At 49.9% G+C, this 19,035-nt stretch overlaps 1 protein-coding gene across 2 annotated transcripts in view; it reads right to left on the bottom strand.

The window, feature by feature from the left end:
- Positions 1–19,035, bottom strand: part of AXIN1 (axin 1) — a 77,426-nt gene that overhangs the window by 18,446 nt on the left and 39,945 nt on the right. For both annotated transcript variants that reach the window (XM_068147061.1, XM_068147060.1), the window contains 2 exons: positions 8,988–9,128; positions 1,734–1,830 (listed from right to left, as the gene is read on the bottom strand). In XM_068147061.1, coding sequence (XP_068003162.1) covers positions 1,734–1,830; positions 8,988–9,128 — 238 coding nt within the window. The remainder of the gene's footprint in view (positions 1–1,733; positions 1,831–8,987; positions 9,129–19,035) is intronic.

The following is a 19,035-nucleotide window of genomic DNA, read 5'->3' as shown; positions in this document are numbered from 1 at the left end:
CAGAGTGTCTGAACTAAACTTTTATTCCCTGGAGAAGGACTAGAACTAACTCTGCTCCTCAGCCCTCTGCTCCCATCGAGATGCCTTTTTCCCTGGGACTGAAAAATTACAGCACAGAACCTAACGGGAGCAGGGGCTGCTTCACAGAAAAATCCTTGTGAAGCATCTGTGTGTAGTTTAGGAGGAATATGTAATTCTAAAAGGCCATGGAGATAAGTAGGAGAATATAAAAATTTATAAGCAGCAGGTGGCCAATTTAAACCTTGGTTTTTTTATCCCCCCCCACCCCCTATTTTTTTACAACTGGTTTCCAAGAAAGGTCGATAAAATTTAATGCTAAGTAAAACTAATTAGTCTGCAAGGAACTGCTGCTGCAATGACACTTATTCAGTGCAACAAAAGAAGTGTTTGGCAGATGGAAGTTGGTTAGAGCAGAGCTCACTATACATATTTAATACTCCCCACTCTGAGCTGCTAACCTGCAGTTCAGCCAGGCACTGCCAGAGCACACAATCCACAGAAAGCCACCATTATTGTTATCCGGAGAGCTAAAGCCACTGACGAGCTTTGAAGTCAGAGAATATGCACTCAGTAGTTCCCCACTGTTGGGGAACAGCAACAACAACAAGAAGAAATAAAGGCCAAAGCTTTCAGACTGCAACCCTAACAAAGCCACGCTTACAGTAAAGCCGGCATCGAGCGCAATCAAAAGGCAAGCGGCAGCCTTTCAGCAGCAGCCACACTGTGAAAGGAGAGATGACCGAGCAAGGATGGCCAGGGAACGTCCACAGCCAGGCTTTCATTGTCAAGTCAGTGATCAAAGCACAGGAGACCCTCTTAAATCTGAGGAAAATAATCTAATTTAAAAGGCAAAACAAAGAGTGGTGGTTTTGGGGGGGTGTTGTTTAAATCAGATTAAAACGAGGCTGCATTGCTGCCGCTGCTGTGCTGCTTTCAGCTGCAGGATGAAAACAGCTGTGGTGAGTATGAAGGCACTTCTGCTAAAAGCAGATGGAGGGTTTTTTTTCTCCTCCTTATTTGATCTGTGCTGGAGTCCAGCTGTCCAAAGGGGAGAGAAGCACCTTTATTCCCTGCTAGACATTAAATGTCACCTGTAACTTCGCACAAAGAGCAGAGCTGCAGATGGTGCTGCAGAGCTCCCCTGGTTGTGCTCATCTCCCAGAAGCCGTTTGCTGACCTGGAGCAACTGGGGAGACAGCATCAGACAAATGAAACACTCACACCTGCACCTGCTTTGCTCTCCTGCCTCATGTCCCCAGGCAGGCTTTGCAGAGCCCTAGAGCATAGGTTCCACCTCTATTTGCCGGCTGCCTGCTCAGGACAGTCACCCTTCTCCCCAGTTGACCTTGCCCGAGAGCTACGTTAGCCTCCATGTCCAATGGCCTCCTGCACCTTCCACAAATACCTCCAGCTCACCCCAGGGCACGTAACCTGCTCACAGGCAGATGCCAGCCAGTGTTTCCCTTCTCCTCCAGGAGAAAGCACCAGCTACTGCCTGAGCAGTGAAGAAAAGCAACACGTTTTGGGCAGCCCTGGCTGATGAGCCTGGCAGAAGCCTACCAAGCTCTTTCTTATGAGGGTGGATCTTTGTCTTAAAACATCCCCACCTGAATATAAGGAGGGGTTAAACTGCAGCAAAGCAGAGCTCTCTATGCTGGAGAGCTGACATGTTTTGCAGATCTGCCTCTGGGGAAGGGGACAGTGCTACTTACAGGAATGTGAGGTAGTGGCACTCGTCCGTTTGCTTTGGCACTTTCTTGCATCTCTCGGCGATGCTGCTTGCGGAGCCTGTACGGAGGGATCCCATCTCTGCCAGAAGAAAACAAGAACATGTCCTGCTTTAGTGCCTCTCACTGACACACAGTGTAGAGCTAAGCTTTGCTGCTGCAGAGCAGCAGGTAGGAAACCCCTTCACGTTTGAGGTATTGCATCCCCAGGGAGGGTGCAGCAGAGCAAGAGGAACCTGCATGGGACTGGTGCTCACCAAAGTCCCTGCACCAGCAGCTCTCCAGTATGAGGTGGCAGAGAGGCTTACACAGCATCTGCCAGGGGCAGGGCTCCTGTGACTGCTGCCCTGGAAGAAGGACTTGGACCACATCCTGGTACCTTTTCTAGTTGGGTGCTTCCTATAAAAGAACCTGTAATATACACAGTGAACCACTGGGCAGGCCAGGAGCGGGAGGAGGAGTGGGAGCTCAGTAAGCATCTCCGAGGGGAGCTCACTTGGGGAACAAGGAATCTATTTGTAAGAGTGTGACAACTTCTCAAATGGCTTATCAAAGGGAAGGGGCAGGCTTCACTGCTCTTAAGATGATCTCTAGCTCAGTCAGAAATGATGGGCTTGGTACTGGAGTTCCCTTGTGGAAGAACCTAGCCCGCTGCCCAGATGAGACTGGACAAGGTTGGGGAGTGAAGTTATAGGCAGCAAGACCCAAGTCAGCCAGCTCTGGTCAGGTTTTTTGCCTTAGTGCAAGAGCTGGTGACTGAAGTCTCTGCAGAGGGAGGGACAATGGTACCAATGATCCTTGGTCTGACTGTCTGGAAGCCAGGTCCCTGACTCTGCCATGAGCTGGGGGAAGGTGCAAAGCTGCTCTGCTGAGTGCTTCTGCAAAGATGGGCACTGGGTGCACGTGGGTCCCAGTGGTGGAGGTCAGAGGCACCAGGATTCACTAAGAACCCCTGATGGCATCTCTGGCTGAGCATGACTTCAGGCCAAGCAAGGAAATGCATTTCTGTTCTCAGCAGCTGATCACCTTGCTGACCACCCTGTTGGCACCTGGGGATGAGGAGAGAGTGAGTGAAGCAGAGCCTAGTCATGAGGTAAGGAGGTGGGCCCATGTCCTGGTGACACAGAGTGATTGTGAGAACAATCAGCCACTGCAGAGCCAAATGGCAGCCTGGAGCTTGGCACTTTGGGGTTCTCCTGGTTTATTTTACACATCTCCCCGGGGCAGTACAAGTCACCACTGGGCAATGCCACAGAGACATGTGGAAGTGACCAGAGGGCGTAAGCTTAGGTTTGGCTGAAGCACCAATCACTCCCACACACCCCTGCTGTGTCCTTCCCTGAGCAGTGCAAAGAGCCCATCCAAACACATCTCACAATCACAAGATGTTTGCACAAGCCAAATGCACTTCGCACCCTCTCCCCAGCTGCCAGGTACAGCTGCTCCTGCAGAACAAGCCCCAAACTGTTCCACCAGGTTTTGAAAGCCTTTTGGCAAGGGAAACATCACTCACTGCAGCACTTTGCCTGCAACCCACCCCAGCTCCAGGCACTAGCCTGTGAGGGGATAGTCACCAGCAGCTCTTTGTCCCATTCCCACCACGCCAGCTGCTCCCTGGCAATGTGGGTGCAGGTGGAACCATCACCAAATGACATCAGAAGAATGCAGCTTCATGCAGTAACCCACGCATTCAAAATGAAACACCATGAAAAGAAAACAAACCCCATGGTTAATGGCAAGTGCTTTTAGTAGGACAGCAAACGAGACAAGGGAAAATTAGCCCAGCTAATTACAGCTCTGGCTGGTGGCTGCAGGGAATGCAGAAGGAGGAAGAGTGTGGCTGGAGCATCACCTCCGCTGTGCCTGGCAGTGACACGTTCCGGGAGCGGAGCGGTGTCCCCAAGCACTGTGACTCTGACAGCTTTCCCTTGGCAGTTTTGTTGTCATTAATGACCAACTTCTGTTTGAGAACTAACTTCAAGAGTCACAACACTTAAAGGGTTTCATCGCCACAGGCTGGATGGCAACGAAACAATAGGCAATTTGTGCTGGAGTCCAGCTCTGCACAGTGATGCCCACTGACAGGACAAGGGGCAGTGGGTGCAAACTAGAACCCAGGAGGTTCCACCTGAAGAGGAGGAGAAGCTTCTTGGGTGTGAGGGTGCTGGAGCACTGGGGCAGGCTGCCTAGAGAGATGGTGGAGTCTCGTTGTCTGGAGAGCTTCCAACCCCCCCCGATCATTGTGCTCCTGGACAAGCTGCTGTGGGTGCCCCTGCTTTTACCAGGTGGGTTGGTCTGGATGATCCCCAGAGGTCCCTTCCAACCCCACCGTGCTGGGCTTTCATGATTTTTACAAGAAAAATAAACAAGATCTGGGGGATTATTTTAGCTCTCGCTGGTCGTCACCAACATCTCCTGTCAAGCACCACACAAAACCTGCTGCCGGGACAGCAAATGGCCCTCCGGAGCCACGCAGCGGTTTGCAGCAGAAGCAGCATTCTGTTAGAAGCTGCAATTTTTCTTTCTTTCTTTCTCCACATTCCACACCGCCCCCCCCCCCCCTTTTTTTTTTTTTTTTAATTCTCCCCAGCAGCAGTCCCAGCGGAAAGAGAGACTTTTGTTCCCAGCACAGGAGCGCAGGGCTGATAATGGCCTCTAATCTATCCGCCTTCAAACACATGTTCAGCCCCGCTGTGCTGCCTTTGATGTCATTTTAACTAGATTCCCCAATGCCACCTCTGAACTTGGAACATTCCTCCGCTCAATGTGCTGTGCCAACTCAACCAGAGGAAGCAAATTCAAAGATAAGCACTTTAATTTTATCCCAACAAAACCTCATTCAATAGATGGGGGGAAAGCAAGGAAAACCAATCCCCTACTTTTGTTTTCCTTTTGTCAGGTACTGGCTGTGGGAGATTTTCAATAGATAGAGAAATAATATCTATCTATATATATAAAATAAAATAAAATCAAATCTAAACTTCTTCAGAGCACAGCTACTTTTAAAAGGCAACTTTCCCAAGCTGTTTCCCCCTGTTTCCTCACGGGATTTTCTTTAGCACCAGAAAGCTCTGTGCGGGAGCGAGAGGCTTGCCACGGTTTATTTAATGATAATGGGGAAAGGTGGGGGCTTGCTCTCCTCCCCAGACTAACCTGCAAGAGGCTCTAGAGGGCAGGGAGGTGTTGCTGTGGCTCTGCAGCTGCACTCTTCTTACAAGGGCTGTCTTTCCTCCTCTGCAGACAGCCTCCAAACCAAACCATTAAGCTAGAAGTCATCATTTGGGATCTTCTACATTAAAAAGCCCTTGAACCTGTTTAAATGCAGCAGCACTCAAGGCCACTCTGAATCCCTGGCCACAGGGAGGACAGGACACAAACCCACAGCAAACCTGCTAGTTCTACCAATTACTCTGTTATCAGAGCAGCACCTTCAGAGGCCTTTCTCACATGAGAAGCATGCCAGGGAACTCACCAGGTGCTCTGGCCACAGGCAGCCACCTGAGGAACAATATTCAGTCTGCAAGGTGCTTTGAAGGGGTAAGCACAGCCCTAAGCCCTGCTGCTTTGGTGAATGGCCATCCCTACTCTGGGGCTGGCTTGCCTCCTTCACTTGGGAAAGAAGCTGTCCCTATGTGGGGATTATCAGGACAGCAAGAGCAGTTCAGGGCTGCACCACGAACACTGCTGCAAGCCCGGGGCAGGCTCTGAGCAGCCCAGGGGGAGACAGAGCCCCAAAGCCCTGACCCTCCACGGAACATCAGCAGTGAGTGACTCAGCCCCACCTGTGGCCATGGCACACTTGCTGGGCCAGCGCTCACCAGAGCCTTTCACGATGTCCTCTCCAGACCTTGCCTCCACACAAACCAGCTAAAACAACACAGCTGCCATGCTGACTGTAAAAACAGGTTTCAGCAAAGAGGACTAGGGCTGTTTTGCCTACAAGGGCAGAGGAATTCCTATGACACAGGAAGACTGAAAAATAATCAGCAGAGCACAAGCATTTAAGAGCAATGTTTTTTAAACCACTCAAAAAGCAAACTCCTCCAGCAGCAGGGCCTGGTAACAGACTGCTTCTATAAATTCAACCCATTACAAGAACATTTACCAGTGATTGGAAAGACATCCTCTTGAAAGTTTGTCTTTTAGGCAAGTGTGCTTATAGCTGGGAGCACAGAAAGGACTTTTTAAATCCCTCTGGAGAGCTGGGTGCTCCTGGAAGGCCTGTGCCTGCCTCCCTTCGGCCCAGTTCAGGAGGCCTGATAGTCAGAACAGTACCCAGGTCTGGCTTGTGCATGCAGCCACATCCAAACCCTTCTGTGCCATGATCAGTACAGTACCAAAGTGTGGAAGGGAGCTGGTGACCACTGCAGTACATCAGAGTACAAGCAACTGCTCAATGTAAAGCTGCATTTCAATGTCTGAAGGGGACCTACAGGAAGGCTGGGGAGTGACTGTTTAGAAGGGCTTGGGGTGATAGGATGAGTGGCAGCAGTAGTTTGGAACTGGAGGAGGTAAGATTTAAGTTGGACATCAGGAGGAAGTTCTGCACAATCAGTGGTGAGACACTGGAACAGGCTGCCCAGGGGTGTGGTTGAGGCCTCACCCCTGCAGACATTCAAGATCAGCCTTGATGTATCCCTGGGCAGCCTGCTCTAGCTGGGTGTCCCTGCTGACTGTGGGGGGGTTGGACAAGATGGTCTTGGAGGGTCCCTTCCAGCCCAATACAGTCTGTGAAGCTGTGTCTGCCTTCTCCACCAGCTCAAGTTGGCCACTGCTGGCTGAGCACCTGCTGCTCCCTGCGTGCCCGCCCAGTTCATCGGTGCTCCTCAATCAGCCAGCGTTTGCATCCTGACTGCCTGGACACCTTCTCCTCTGCTCCCTGCCTTGGGATGGCGCCCAGTGCAAGCTCTGCCTTGGAGCAGATGCTGGAGCTCTTCATTATTGAGCCTGACTGCTGGGTGTAAACAGCAGCCGGAGGAAGAACCTCACTCGTCAGCAAACAAGGCTTTCATTGCCATTTTCCTCAGAGGAGGCCTGAACTCAAAGCGCCCAGACATGCAAGTCTTGTCAGGCAGCAGGAGTCCCTTCTTCAGCTCACGTCTGGTTGTTCTTCATTTCTGCTGCCTTGAGCAATTCTGCAAAAATCCCTTTGAAAATGGGGAGGCAGAGAGGCTCAGCAACGGCACGGAAAACCCGAACAAAACCCGGCACTGGAGCTTTAAAGTGGGTAATGAAGAGCCAGTGCTGGAAACAGACAGAGCCTTTGTAAGCCAAAGGTCAGGGCTCTACATCCAGATCAATCTGCATGCATCCAGGCTGAGGTGTACAGGAAGAAAGATCAGAGATTCACCCTTCTGATTTCTGAGCCTTACTTAAAACGACCCACTGAGATTGGGTTAGTTATTAGCAGAAGGCAGCACATGTATCAGGGGTAATTAAAGCCCTAGAAGCAGCCTAAGGTAGGCATAGGAGGGATAAAACGCCCGAAGAAAAAAGGAGCAAAGGAAAAAGAGTGCCTAGGATGGGCAGACAGAAATGATTCTGCCTGTGAAAGAAACAAGTGATGGCTACTGCAAGAAAAATCAGGAGGGTGAAGAGCTCAGGAGTAAATGCTCACAGCTTATTGTGGGTAAAACCACCAGGGCAAGGCCATGAGCCCACCGGGGCTGAGTGAAAGGAGGGGGCCACAAGCTAATTAATTCTGAAGAGTTCTTACATCTGCCTCTCCTGATAACAAGAAGTTACATGACCCCTGCCAGCTCCTGAGGACTCCTCCATATAAATTGATGGAGAATGGCAGAAGGATGTGGCAAAGCAGCTGGATCCATATCAAATGCAGCCTTTCATTAGTGGTCCTCTACAGCTTTCTGTCTTGGGGGCATCCTCCACCTCCCATGTCCCTTTGGCCAAGGTCTGCCTCCTCCATTTTGCAACATACCATGGATAAGGTGTGAAGAGCTGGCACCAGGGAGCATGGCGGGCTCAAGAGCTGCTCTTAAACAGCTCCAAGCATCCATGAAGCCAGACAGCAGCATGCTACCAGCTCACACAGAGCCACCACAGCAGACAAAGAAGCCCCCTGGCTATGTTCCACAGTCACCAGCTCACTCTATTAACCAAGGACAGGTGGGGAACTGCTGCAGCACCATTTAACAACATGCCTAGAGGGGCTGGGAAGCTTCTCCACCAAGGCCTGACAGCTCCTGACACTCAGCATCACTACAGGAGCCTCTTGGAGGACTCGGTGCTTGCAGCACTGCCTTTATAAAATCCCTCCTCCATCTGTGAACCTGACAGCTTTCAAGAGAACAATCAAAGGGGTCCTGCTCTACAGAGAGACACTTTGCATTTGCACTACTAAAACCAGACCAAACATGGAATATTTTCCACCATTTTTTTGTGTATTACAGATGCAGTCACCACAAAAATCTCCTAACTCCTTTTTTTCTGCCATTGCAGACTACCTTCAAGGCTTCTCATGGGTACGATCTAGGGAGCTGTCAGAACTAGAAAAATGCAGAGCAGATTTGGAGAGGGCCTGTTGGTACAAGCTGTGTTGAACTGCAGGGCTCACCAGACAAACTAGAGCTGGTCAGACACCAATCCTACTGCAGAGCAATCACAGACTAGGAACAGTTTGGCAGCAAAAGCCTCAAAAGCAGAAATCTCCACCTGCTGTCCAGAAGATAGATTCATAAAATGGTTTGGGTTGGAAGAGACCTCAAAGGTCACCTAGTTCCAAGCCCCTGGCATTGGCAGGGACTCCCTTCACTAGATCAGCTTGCTCTTTCTCAAACCATTTACTACAAAGCCATCCAACACTGCCCCTGGCAAGAAGCACTACAGGAACTCTGACCCAGCACCATTTAGTTGAGTTCACTCAAAGCATTTTGTGTTGCAGATGTTCCCAAGACCAGTGAGGCTTGGGTGGCCTGCACAGTGACAGAACAACCCCACTTGAAAAGGAAGTCAGAATGATCATGGCCTTGGTCTAGTCAGCTGTGGCAAAGCCTTACAGAATGGTGGAGGTTGGAAGTGACCTCTGGAGACCATTGAGTCCAACCGCTCTGCCACAGCACAGTCACCTAGGGCAGGTCACACAGGAACACATCCAGACAGGTCTTGAAAGTCTCCAGGGAAGGAGACTCCCAAACCTCTCTGGGCTCCCTCTGACCAACACAATGACTGCAGCACTGATGAACACACATGCTGGTGTCCCAGCAGCCTGGAATTACTTACACACTGCTGTCTGTCAGAGACATCGTGTCGGCATCGCTGGACATGCTCTGCTGCTCGCTGTCGTTGGCACTGGTGGCTGGGGCCAAAGCGTAGCCTGTGTTGACATAGTAAGGGTTAACAGGCTCTCTCCACGACCCATGCCTGCAGGAGAAAGGAGAGTCAGATGAGACAGACAGAACCATGACCATCCTCTGCATCACCAGGCAGAAACACTTTGCCTGGAGCCCTAGTGGTGGTGACAGGCTACAGAGTAAGCTGTGTTCATGCTAAGTTGCACCGACAGAACCATGAACAATTTGACTCATAAGGGGAAGCAGAAGGGAATCCATGACACTGAGGGATGAAGAAGGGAGGGAACAAGACTGTATGGAGGAAGTTCAGATCCTGTCTGGATTTATGGTGCCTGTGGGCTCACTGCTTGACCTTGTCATGGGCAAGGCAGGACATTTAGACAGCATTTTCCTTAGTCAGAACTGGCTCCTGCTCCTCCAGCTGTTAAGGACATGTAGCTCACCCAGTCTGTGCTGCCTTTACATCTTTACTCCAAGCTGTTTGCCAAGGGAGGGAGGCAAAGTAAGAAGCAGCTGTTTCTTGGAGGCAGTACCCACAGCTGACCTCACATGTCAGACTCGGTACATCAAACACTTGCAGATTCCACCAGGAAGGACCCTCTGAGCACACTGGGAAGGACCCTCTAAGCACACAGGGAAGGACCCTCTGAGCACACTGGGAAGGACCCTCTGAGCACACAGGGAAGGACCCTCTGAGCACACTGGGAAGGACCCTCTGAGCACTCTGGGAAGGACCCTCTGAGCACTCTGGGAAGGACCCTCTGCACACCAGCTCTTCCAGTGGACAACCTGCCCATGGATCTAGAGAGACCAGTTTGTACACAGCCACATGCCCTATCCTTCAGACAGGCTGTTCAAGTACCTGTGCAAGCAGCTCAACCTCAACCTCCTTCTCTTCAGCAAAATGACAGGAAAAGAGGCTGCCTGTGTGAGCTGCTTGGGAAGGGAGTTCCTTGCTCAGGAGGAGACCTGCAGTAACAGTGAAGCAGCCTGTGAAACAAGCAGGCAAGCACTCTTCACACTGCCTGCCACAGGCACAGAAAATCTACTGCTGCCAAAGTGCCTCCAGCTCTGCTGCACCACAGGAGGGTCAGGTCACGAAGGCATCTGCTTGTCACTGCAGTCATTCTGCAGTCTGCCAGAAGGAGGAACGAGCTGAAACACTCCCATGGACACAGCACCATTTAATCCCTCACTCTCCCTGCCTACCCCTCTGCTTGAAGAGCAGCATTTGCAAGATAGCTTGAAGCTGATGGACCCCTGGGTTTTCCAAGCTCTGATACCAGCTCTGAAAGTCAGAGCTCTGTTTGAATTCAGATCGTGAAGCTCATCAGCAAGATCTTTTACACAACAACTCCATAACTGGCACCTGGTTACTGTAGTTTGCAGCGGACCTGGAGCAAACACCTCCAGAGAAGGACATATTACAGAGTTTGTACTTTCCTATTCTGCTGGGAAAAGCTCTTCTGGCTGCACTGCAGTGGTCAAAGTCCTGCAGACAACAGAAACAGTCCCTGCCCTACCGAGTTTACATTTAGATAAGACATGGAAACCCATGAGAAGTGCACAGATGGAAGGACCAGAGGGCAGGAAGACACCAGTGAAGGGAAGAGTTGGCAGCTCCTGCATATTTGTGCCAGATACCACCACAGGACAGCTATACCACAAGCTGGGACCAGCAAACAACCCACTCCAGGTGGCTTTCAGAATGATTTCTGTCTAATACGGTATGGGGTAGAAGAGTGGAGGCATTACCAAAGTATTTTACAACTTGAACTTGACAGGGCTACAGCCTTCAGCCAACAGACCACTCACACAGCTCCTCCTCACCCTGCCCTGCTGCTCCTGGACACAGAACTAACACAAGGGATCACAGATGTTCAACAGTCACCAAGAGAAGCCCCACTGGCTTAGGTCCACTCTGGGGACAGTTAAACAAATCACCCTCCCCACAAAGAAAGCCAAGATTTTGCTTGCCACAAACCAACCAAACCTCTGAGTCGTTTCTCCTTTGGTGGTGAAGCTCAGCAGAGTTGCAGAGCAGTGCAAGGAGCACTCAGAAGAGAGTCAGCTGAGGTTTTCCATGACTGTTTGAGGAGGGGAACATTGTGAGGGTTCTCCATGCTCAGGGACAACACAGAGCCAGTTGGGTATGAATACTTAGAGCTGCCTTAGGATGATGGCGACTCACCACAGACACTTTCTAGCACACAAACTTTGTCACTGTAAATGTGCACTGGAGCAGCCTCATTTCTTATTCCATCAGATTTCAGAACAGCTTTCTAGGGCAAATAGTTAAGTCTGGATATAACTTGAACAAGTTCACCCTAAAAAGCAGGATCCAGTAAGTGCAAATCTTAGCACCACCCCCCAGCAGCTCTTTCCATGCAGAACGGTCAGTTCTGAAGCGCTGACAGATGTGTGATGGGGGCTGAGGCAGGAATGATGGCCAGCTCAGGCCTTCCCTGTGGCAAAGAGGAGGATGCTTTTGCAAAACCCAGTTAAAATACAGTGCCAATTCCTGTGGACCTTCTGCCAGGACTCTCTGAAAAAAGGATTGTTGGAGCAGTCTGTTCAGAAGGCTCTGTGATATAGAGACTAAAATATGAGGGTGTCTGGCAATAGGATAAAGGGGGATGGTTTGAAGGTGAAGGAGCAAAGGGTTTGACTGGATCTGAAGAAGAATTTTTTCAGTAGAAGGGTGGTGGGACTCTGGAATAGGTTGCCCAGAGAGGTTGTGGATGCCTCCTCTCTGGGGGTGTTTAAGGCCAGTTTGGATGAGGTCTTGGGCAACCAACTCTAGTTGAGAGGCATTGCTGCCCACGGTGGAGAGGTAGCTGCTGATACAAAACCAGAGCAGCAAACCTCAGAAGACTTTGTCCAGGTATGGATCTGCAACAGCTGGAGGCACCAAGAGCAAGCAGATGTTTGCTGGGTAGTCCCTGACCTCTCTAGATGACTGTGCTGCAGAGTGTGCTTCCCAGTGAGGACCCAGGCAAGAGTCTGGTCACCACTGTTGTATGTAGTCAGCATTACACACTTCAGCATGCACACAAGAAGGATTAGCTCATTTCAGCTCTGCCTCTCATACCTCAATGCAAACATAAACTTGGTAAGTGTAAGGAGGTGGAAGCTGTGCAGGGTTTCAAAGCAACCCTAACAGGTTCCAGTACATTGGAGAACCCATCTGTATTCAATCCTTCTCCCAACGCGCCCCCCTCCCTGACAGCTCTCTTCAGCTGGCTCCTGTCACTATTTGAATGTTTTGTGCCGTGTCTCTGAAGAACTCTTTCAACATCTATTAGGAAGAAAACATTAAAGGAACACGGAGTCTAACAGGAAAAAAAAATGGTCACTTCTGATCTGGGAGGGGAGGTGGCTTGAAAAGGCCTCCAGGCACACTCAGAGAGATTTGAAATGTCAGCTGCAAACCTCACAGGCCGAGCTCCACGCGCGGCTACGGCGATAAAAGGGAAGGGGAGCGTTTAAAGTCCAACTGCACAATAATTCCGACAGACTTCTGGGTTCTGCTTTATTTTACTTTTGTTAGAAAGAGATGAAGGGTTTGAAATGAACACACAGCACTTCACACATGGCGGAAATAAAGCTGCCCAGCTCTTCTGAGCCCTCGGTTGCTCAGCCCTCAAAATAATCACATCGGGAACAATTACATAAGAGATCACAGCGACCTGAGCAAGGCAACCTGACCAGCTGCCTTGCCTTTGCATAAGGACCTCCACTGATCACTCTGAATTCTGGTCATGATGACAAGGGTCAAGACTGTGGTAGAAAACCCAGCAAGCATCTCCTTCGGGCGTTCTTCTACCTGTTCAGGGTTTATTTTGCAGACTGTTTGGCTGCATCCCATCCCAAGATCTCTCACTCCAAATCAAGACCAGCACACAGCACTTTGAATACCAGCACCAGCAGACCTTGGAGCTTCAATGAAAGGGAGAAGAGAGGTGAGGTCCCATTCAAAGCTCTTGCCCTAGCTGGAGTTCCCACTGCATCTCTATGGACATCCTTTTCCTTCCAGCCTGGGATGCCCAGTGTCCTTCACACTACACCCAATGGCTACTTCCACGTTAGGTCAAAGATATTAGTGCCTCAGTTTTGGCCAAACACACAATGCTCTGTGCAAAAAAAACTGTGACTGGGACATCCTGGGGAACTGCTTCACCTTCAGCACCCACAGTGGTGCTGAAGACTTCACAGACCCTGCCTACAAAGCCAAACCCAAGCGGCACTCCCTCAGGTTCTCAGCAGTTAGCTACCTCCTTCGGTGACATTCTTCAGCAAGCATGGGAAAAAACAAGGAGGAAGCTTCCTTGGAGGTGAAAGGCCTTTGGGCAACTCATTCCTGCAGAATTAAAAGTTTCACTGGAGGGAATAAGTTGCACAACACTCTACTGGCAGGTCTGAGAGCCATGGTCTCCCAGGTCTGCTAGCAATTCCAGTGTAGCTGGAGCAGCTCCCAGTCTAACAGGGATGGGTCAGATTCATCATCTTTCATTGATACCATCCTCATTTGTTACTAGCATCAAATCTTTATGACATTGACTTTTTCTGGAAGAAAATTTTTACTCAGAAGAATTGAAGTGGTTCTAGAATCCAGGCAGCCTGGCAGTCCTCCTCCTGCCAGGGTCTCCCACCTGCCTGACCCTGAGGGAAGCGCCTCTCCAAAGCAGCTGGTGGCATGGCGAGGAACCTCCAGACCCTGGCACTATCAAGGAAGCAGCATTTTGAGACACCAGATTGGTAAACCCAAGAGATAAAGGCTCATAAAACTGACAACCACAAAACTCCAAGGCATTCCACTGGCACTCCCCTTCACCAGCGCTCCCAGCACTCTTCCTTTCATGACAGGCTCTGAATCTGTGGTCACCACAGCTTGGGAGAGAAGCTCATTTTCAACATGAGAGGGAACTTCTTTCCTAAACAAGCCTGAGCCATGAGGCAGCTGATAACCACCTAAATGTTGTGAGTTGCCATGGAAAGCTCCAAGCTGCAGGAGATGGGGGGATGTTGGCAAGCCCCAGGAAGGACACCCCACAATGGGCTCTGCAGAAGCTCAAAAACCTCTCACCAGGGCTGAAGGCAGGTCAAGCAGCTGCAACGCCCTGCCACCTCCACAGCAGTGAGAAACCTCATGGTAGGACACGATGGCTCCTTTCCTCTTTTGATGGGTGATGTTTGAGCTGAGGGATGGTGCCCAGAGATCACAGACCAGAGCTGCAACTCAGCAAGGCTCCATTACTGAGTTTCTGCGCTCCCACCCTGGTTTTTCACACCAGCTTCTGACAACTTAGTTCAAACTTTGACATTCTCATGTCTCTCAAGAGAACTCTTTGCAGAGCCTCATTTGCAAACCAAAACTAAGGGCTACTTTTCTTAGGTGTCTCAGGTCAGACAATCACTTAGGTTGGAAAAGACTTCAGATTTTGCCTTCATGACTGTGAGGATGAAGTTCAATGCACAGACATCCTTCCAGCTCATTATTTTGACATCTCCCCCTTTAGCCAGTGTGAAAAGAAATAATTTTTCCATTCAAAAAGTTACATACTCCCACCCAGGGAAACAAAACCTTTCTAAAATCACTGAATGCTGGGGGTTGGAAGGGACCTCTGGAGACCGTCCAGTCCAACCCCCCTGCCAAGGCAAGGTCACCTAGAGAAGGTCACACAGGAACACATCCAAGTGGGTTTGGAATTTCTCCAGAGGTGGGGACTTCACAGTCTCTTTGGGCAGGCCTGTTCCAGTGCTCCACCACCCTTAAAGAAATTCCTCCTCATGTTTAGATGGAACTTCTAATGTTCAAGTTTGTGCCCACTGCCCCTTGTCCTGCCACAGAGCACCACTGAAGAAAGCCTAGTCCCATCCTCCTGACACCCACCTGTGAAGCATTGATCAGATCCCCCTCAGGCTGCTCTTCTCCAGACTAAAAAGCTGCAATTCTCTCAGCCTCTCCTCATCACAGAGATATTCCAGTCCCCTCAGCATCTTTGTAGCCCTTTGCAGCACCCTCTCCAGCAAGTCCCTGTACTGGCAGCTTGCTGGGTCTCCGGCTGGCCAGACACAGAGTTCCCTTACTTCTCATCTCCCAACAAGTGACTGTCACATCCTTCACCACATTCCATGATCACAACCAGTCAAGCAAGTGAAAGGCTGCAGATGTGAGCTTGTGATGCAGGAGCCAAAGCAAATCCCTGCAGAATGTTTCAAGAGAACATGCTGCCAAGATCGCCCGAGTGGCAGGGTCACCTTTAAACAGGGGATCAGAGCAGCATCCACCAGGATTCTGACACTAATCTACAAGCTGAACAGAAAAAGTCTCCCTCTCCCATCCATGGCACCAGCAACCAACATAAAAGTTGCACCATACTGGGCACAAAACTATTAGAGAGACACTGGGGACTACTGTGAAAGCTTTGGGACTTCATCACTAATTCTTGGAGCTAAGAACAAAATGTCTATGAAGATGTACAGCTGAAAACCTTTACTCCTGACTGGATTTAAGCTGCCCTGAAGATGCAAAGTCTGCCCAAGAGGTTAAACCTGGGGATTTAGTTGATCTTTTGATTGCAGATCCTCAGGGTTGCTCCACTTAAAACTCTTCCCAATTTCTGGGGTACTCGGACATTGCTGTGCACCTCAACTTCATCATCGCCAACACTGAGCTAATCACACATGTTCTAGGCAAGGGCAGCTCCTTCAAAGATCACATCAATCCTGGACAAGTTAATCTGTTCTTTGAGGTCTCCAGATGGCTCTTGCCAACAAAGTTCACTTCCAGCCCTGCAGCCGGCAAGTGCGGCGGCCCCGGCGCTCTGCGGAGCATTACAAAGGAACCAGATCAAAGCTGTGTCTTACAAAAAAATGAAATCTGAAGTTTGAAAAGCAACAGCAGCCTGTCACTTGTAGGCTTAAAGATGACTTCTGCATGCTCCAGCTATCAGGGAATTTATGATTACAGCCTGGCTTTTAAAAGCTGATGAAAAAGGCGACGCTCTTTAGCTCTGCTTGCCTCTGCAAAGCTCCGTCTTGGTCCGTGCTCATTCATCCTCCCACGCTGGAGGGAGAAGGGAAATAAATAACAATGTAACCAGAAGCACAGATAAGGGCTCTTCTCTTTTATTCTGGGGCATTCAACCCCATTTTGGGACTACACAGAGATTATTTTATGGGGAGCTGCAGTAATTACTGTGAGGTATTAAAGTACAGTTACAAAAGCTCAGTCCAAGAGTTCCCAGCTCCTCGCTCCTTTGCGTTTACCAAGGACATTCTAACTCCCCGGCAGGACTAAGGTACAGAAGATGAATTAAATGGAACCAAGAGACCATGAGTTACAGGAAGGTGGATGAGAAAAGTGGTTTAGAATTTGTCAGGTTCTAAGAATGAAGCTGCAATACAGCAAATTTGCCTGAGGAGGCAAATAAAAGCTACATATTGTGGCTGTGTTGTCCTATCACCACCCCATCCTTCTTTGGAGAAGCTTTCAGACAACAGAATGCAGCCACCATGTTCCAAGAAAACTGCAGAACGAGTCCCTCAAGATTTCATCTGCATATACATCTACAACAGAGTTCCTCCTTCCCTGCAGAGCCGAGGCTGTGCTCATTTGCTGCCCCAGTGTAAGGCTTTATCCACTGCTTACAGATTGCAAATCAAAACCGTGAAAACCGACACACAATAAAGTCAAACCCTTCTCCAAAACAATGCATGCCTCATGTCTTCCCTAGAATAAGGCCATCCCAGCACCCCCCATTTATTTAATAGCTCAATGCACAATAAATAAAAGAGAAAATAAGGGCAGCATGAAGTCTGCTCACGGATGAGCAGAGCCCTTGGACCGTCCTCCTGACACCAGGCGAGGTCGCAGAAGGTTGTGCTCCGTATCTAACAAGCGCAGGTATCTGCTGGGATTCATTTCAACTCATCAGTCTGAATTTAGACCCCAACAGAGTTGTTTGGGTTTTTAATGATGCCATGATTAATGTGAATCCTCATCCATGATGAAAGGTTGGCATTACACAGGGACATTTGCTATAAAATATAGAGGCTATTGGGTTGCATCCATTGCCTAATTATAGACACGATTTGGTTGCTGTTTTGGAGCAGCCTGGCTCCATCAGGCATTCAACAGCCTCTGTGGTGACTTAGGAAGCTACAAACCTAGGGAAAGCCTCTCCTGTGTTCATTTTGCATGCAGGGTACACTGCTATCAGCCACAAGTCAGGCATGCCTCCACGTCCTCCTCTCTGACAAGGAGTGCACCACAGAATTGTCTTTAATTCTGCCTTGAGCAGCCTGGTCTAAGTGGGAGGTGTCCCTGTTCCTGGCAGGGGGAACTAGATGATCTTTAAGGTCTCTTCCAACCCAACCCATTCTATGATTCTGTGATTTTACTGGAACAGAACAAAGCTTGCAGAAGGATGTGCTGAACATCCACACTGCCACAAAAAGTTGCTTTAGTAACGGAGTTTGTAACTGACAAAATACATCCCAAACACTGCGAGAGGACCTTGACCTGAGGACCAAAACCTCCTGACACCTCCAGAACAGAGAGGTCCTGTCCAGGGTCACATGCCTAGGGAGTAAATTCAGAAGAGAAATGCCACCAACATGCTTTAAGGTCATGTTGTGCTTGAAGAGAAACACAAACCTTTGCAAACCACAGGGTCTCTCTACGTGATCCTCACAGTGTGCCCAGGAGCTCAGGCTCCCAATCCTAGGCAGGAGATGCCATGCTCCCAGCATGCTCACAATGTGCTCCAGCTACTCAAGAGTTTGGGTCAGAAGAGCCCAGAGCAAAATTCCCTGAACCAAGTGGAACCCAAGTCCTCACCCCCCACTCTTTGACATTCCAAACATGCTACCCTGGGGCCAGCTGGCTCTGTAGTGTGGACACAGGCACACAGTGCTGATAATGGAGTTCCCTTCCCCTGCTTACACTGAGAGCTGTGGAAAATTCAGCAACAAGCTGACAGGTGAGAACTTCCTGCTCTGCCAAGGGGCTTCCTAGCCCAAAATGCCACTTGTGTGCAATACAACAAGTGACTCTATCCACACACATCTATGTTCAAGTGGATGAGCACACAGAGGAGCCAGTGCCAGCTCCCAGCTCTCTGCTTTCCTGTGTGATACCCCCAGGTAAATTGGGGTGGAGAGAAACACCACACTCTGGAGGTCTTTGTGTGGGTTCTTCTGCCTCTGCCTCTCTGGAGAGGCAGACAGAGCAGCTAGGAGATGGGAAGAAACAGTGGAGGACATGGTTCTGCCCCAAAGGGCCAATGCTGAAGTGAAAACAGCAGCAAGGCCCCAACCTTCAGAGGTCTCCAGGTGATGCCAAGCGAGCGATTGCCTGTTCTGCCCAGCCTGGGCCTGGGGTGCTGCTCCCTTGGCAGATGGAACCAGCAGCCCAAGGCAGCTCCCAGCTCTCCAGCTGTGGGCTGGCTGTGCAGATGCCCACGTAACTCATGAAACATAGGCTCCAGCCCACAGCAGCCCCCCATCCTGCATAGGGAGGCCTTTTGTGAAACCAATGACTTCCAAATGCCTGCCTCTGAAGCAGGGCAGCAAGGGGAGTCCAGGTTTGTACCTGGGTCTGCTCAGAGCCTACAGAAGGCAGCAACTCCACTTAAAGGCACCTCTGCCTGCAAACTATCAAATTAATCCTGGGATTTCCACAGCTTTTCTTCATTATTCTTCATCTCAACCAAACCACAAATTTACTTAATGACTAAACCAGGCCAGAGAGTACTTTGTTTTCCAGACAGCAGGAACTTTTCTAACGGGATCCAGGTTTTCAGGACACAAATTCTCCTAGTGCCAGGCGAGGAAGAGGCTCCAGCTCTGAGATGTGCTGGATGCCTTTTTTTTACCTTACCCAAAGCTCTCAGCATCATGGCTGGGGTATCTCGGAGCCCTGAGCCCGAGGAGAGGCGCTGAGCAGGGTGAGGAGGAGTACAATAAGAACA

Source organism: Melanerpes formicivorus, unplaced genomic scaffold (assembly GCF_026170545.1).
Source record: "Melanerpes formicivorus ecotype bairdi unplaced genomic scaffold, bMelFor1.0.p_v2 SCAF_14, whole genome shotgun sequence".
Classification (NCBI taxonomy): Eukaryota; Metazoa; Chordata; class Aves; order Piciformes; family Picidae; genus Melanerpes; species Melanerpes formicivorus.
The sequence above is the reverse complement of the archived record's forward strand: the minus strand, read 5'-3'. Positions and strand labels throughout refer to the sequence as shown.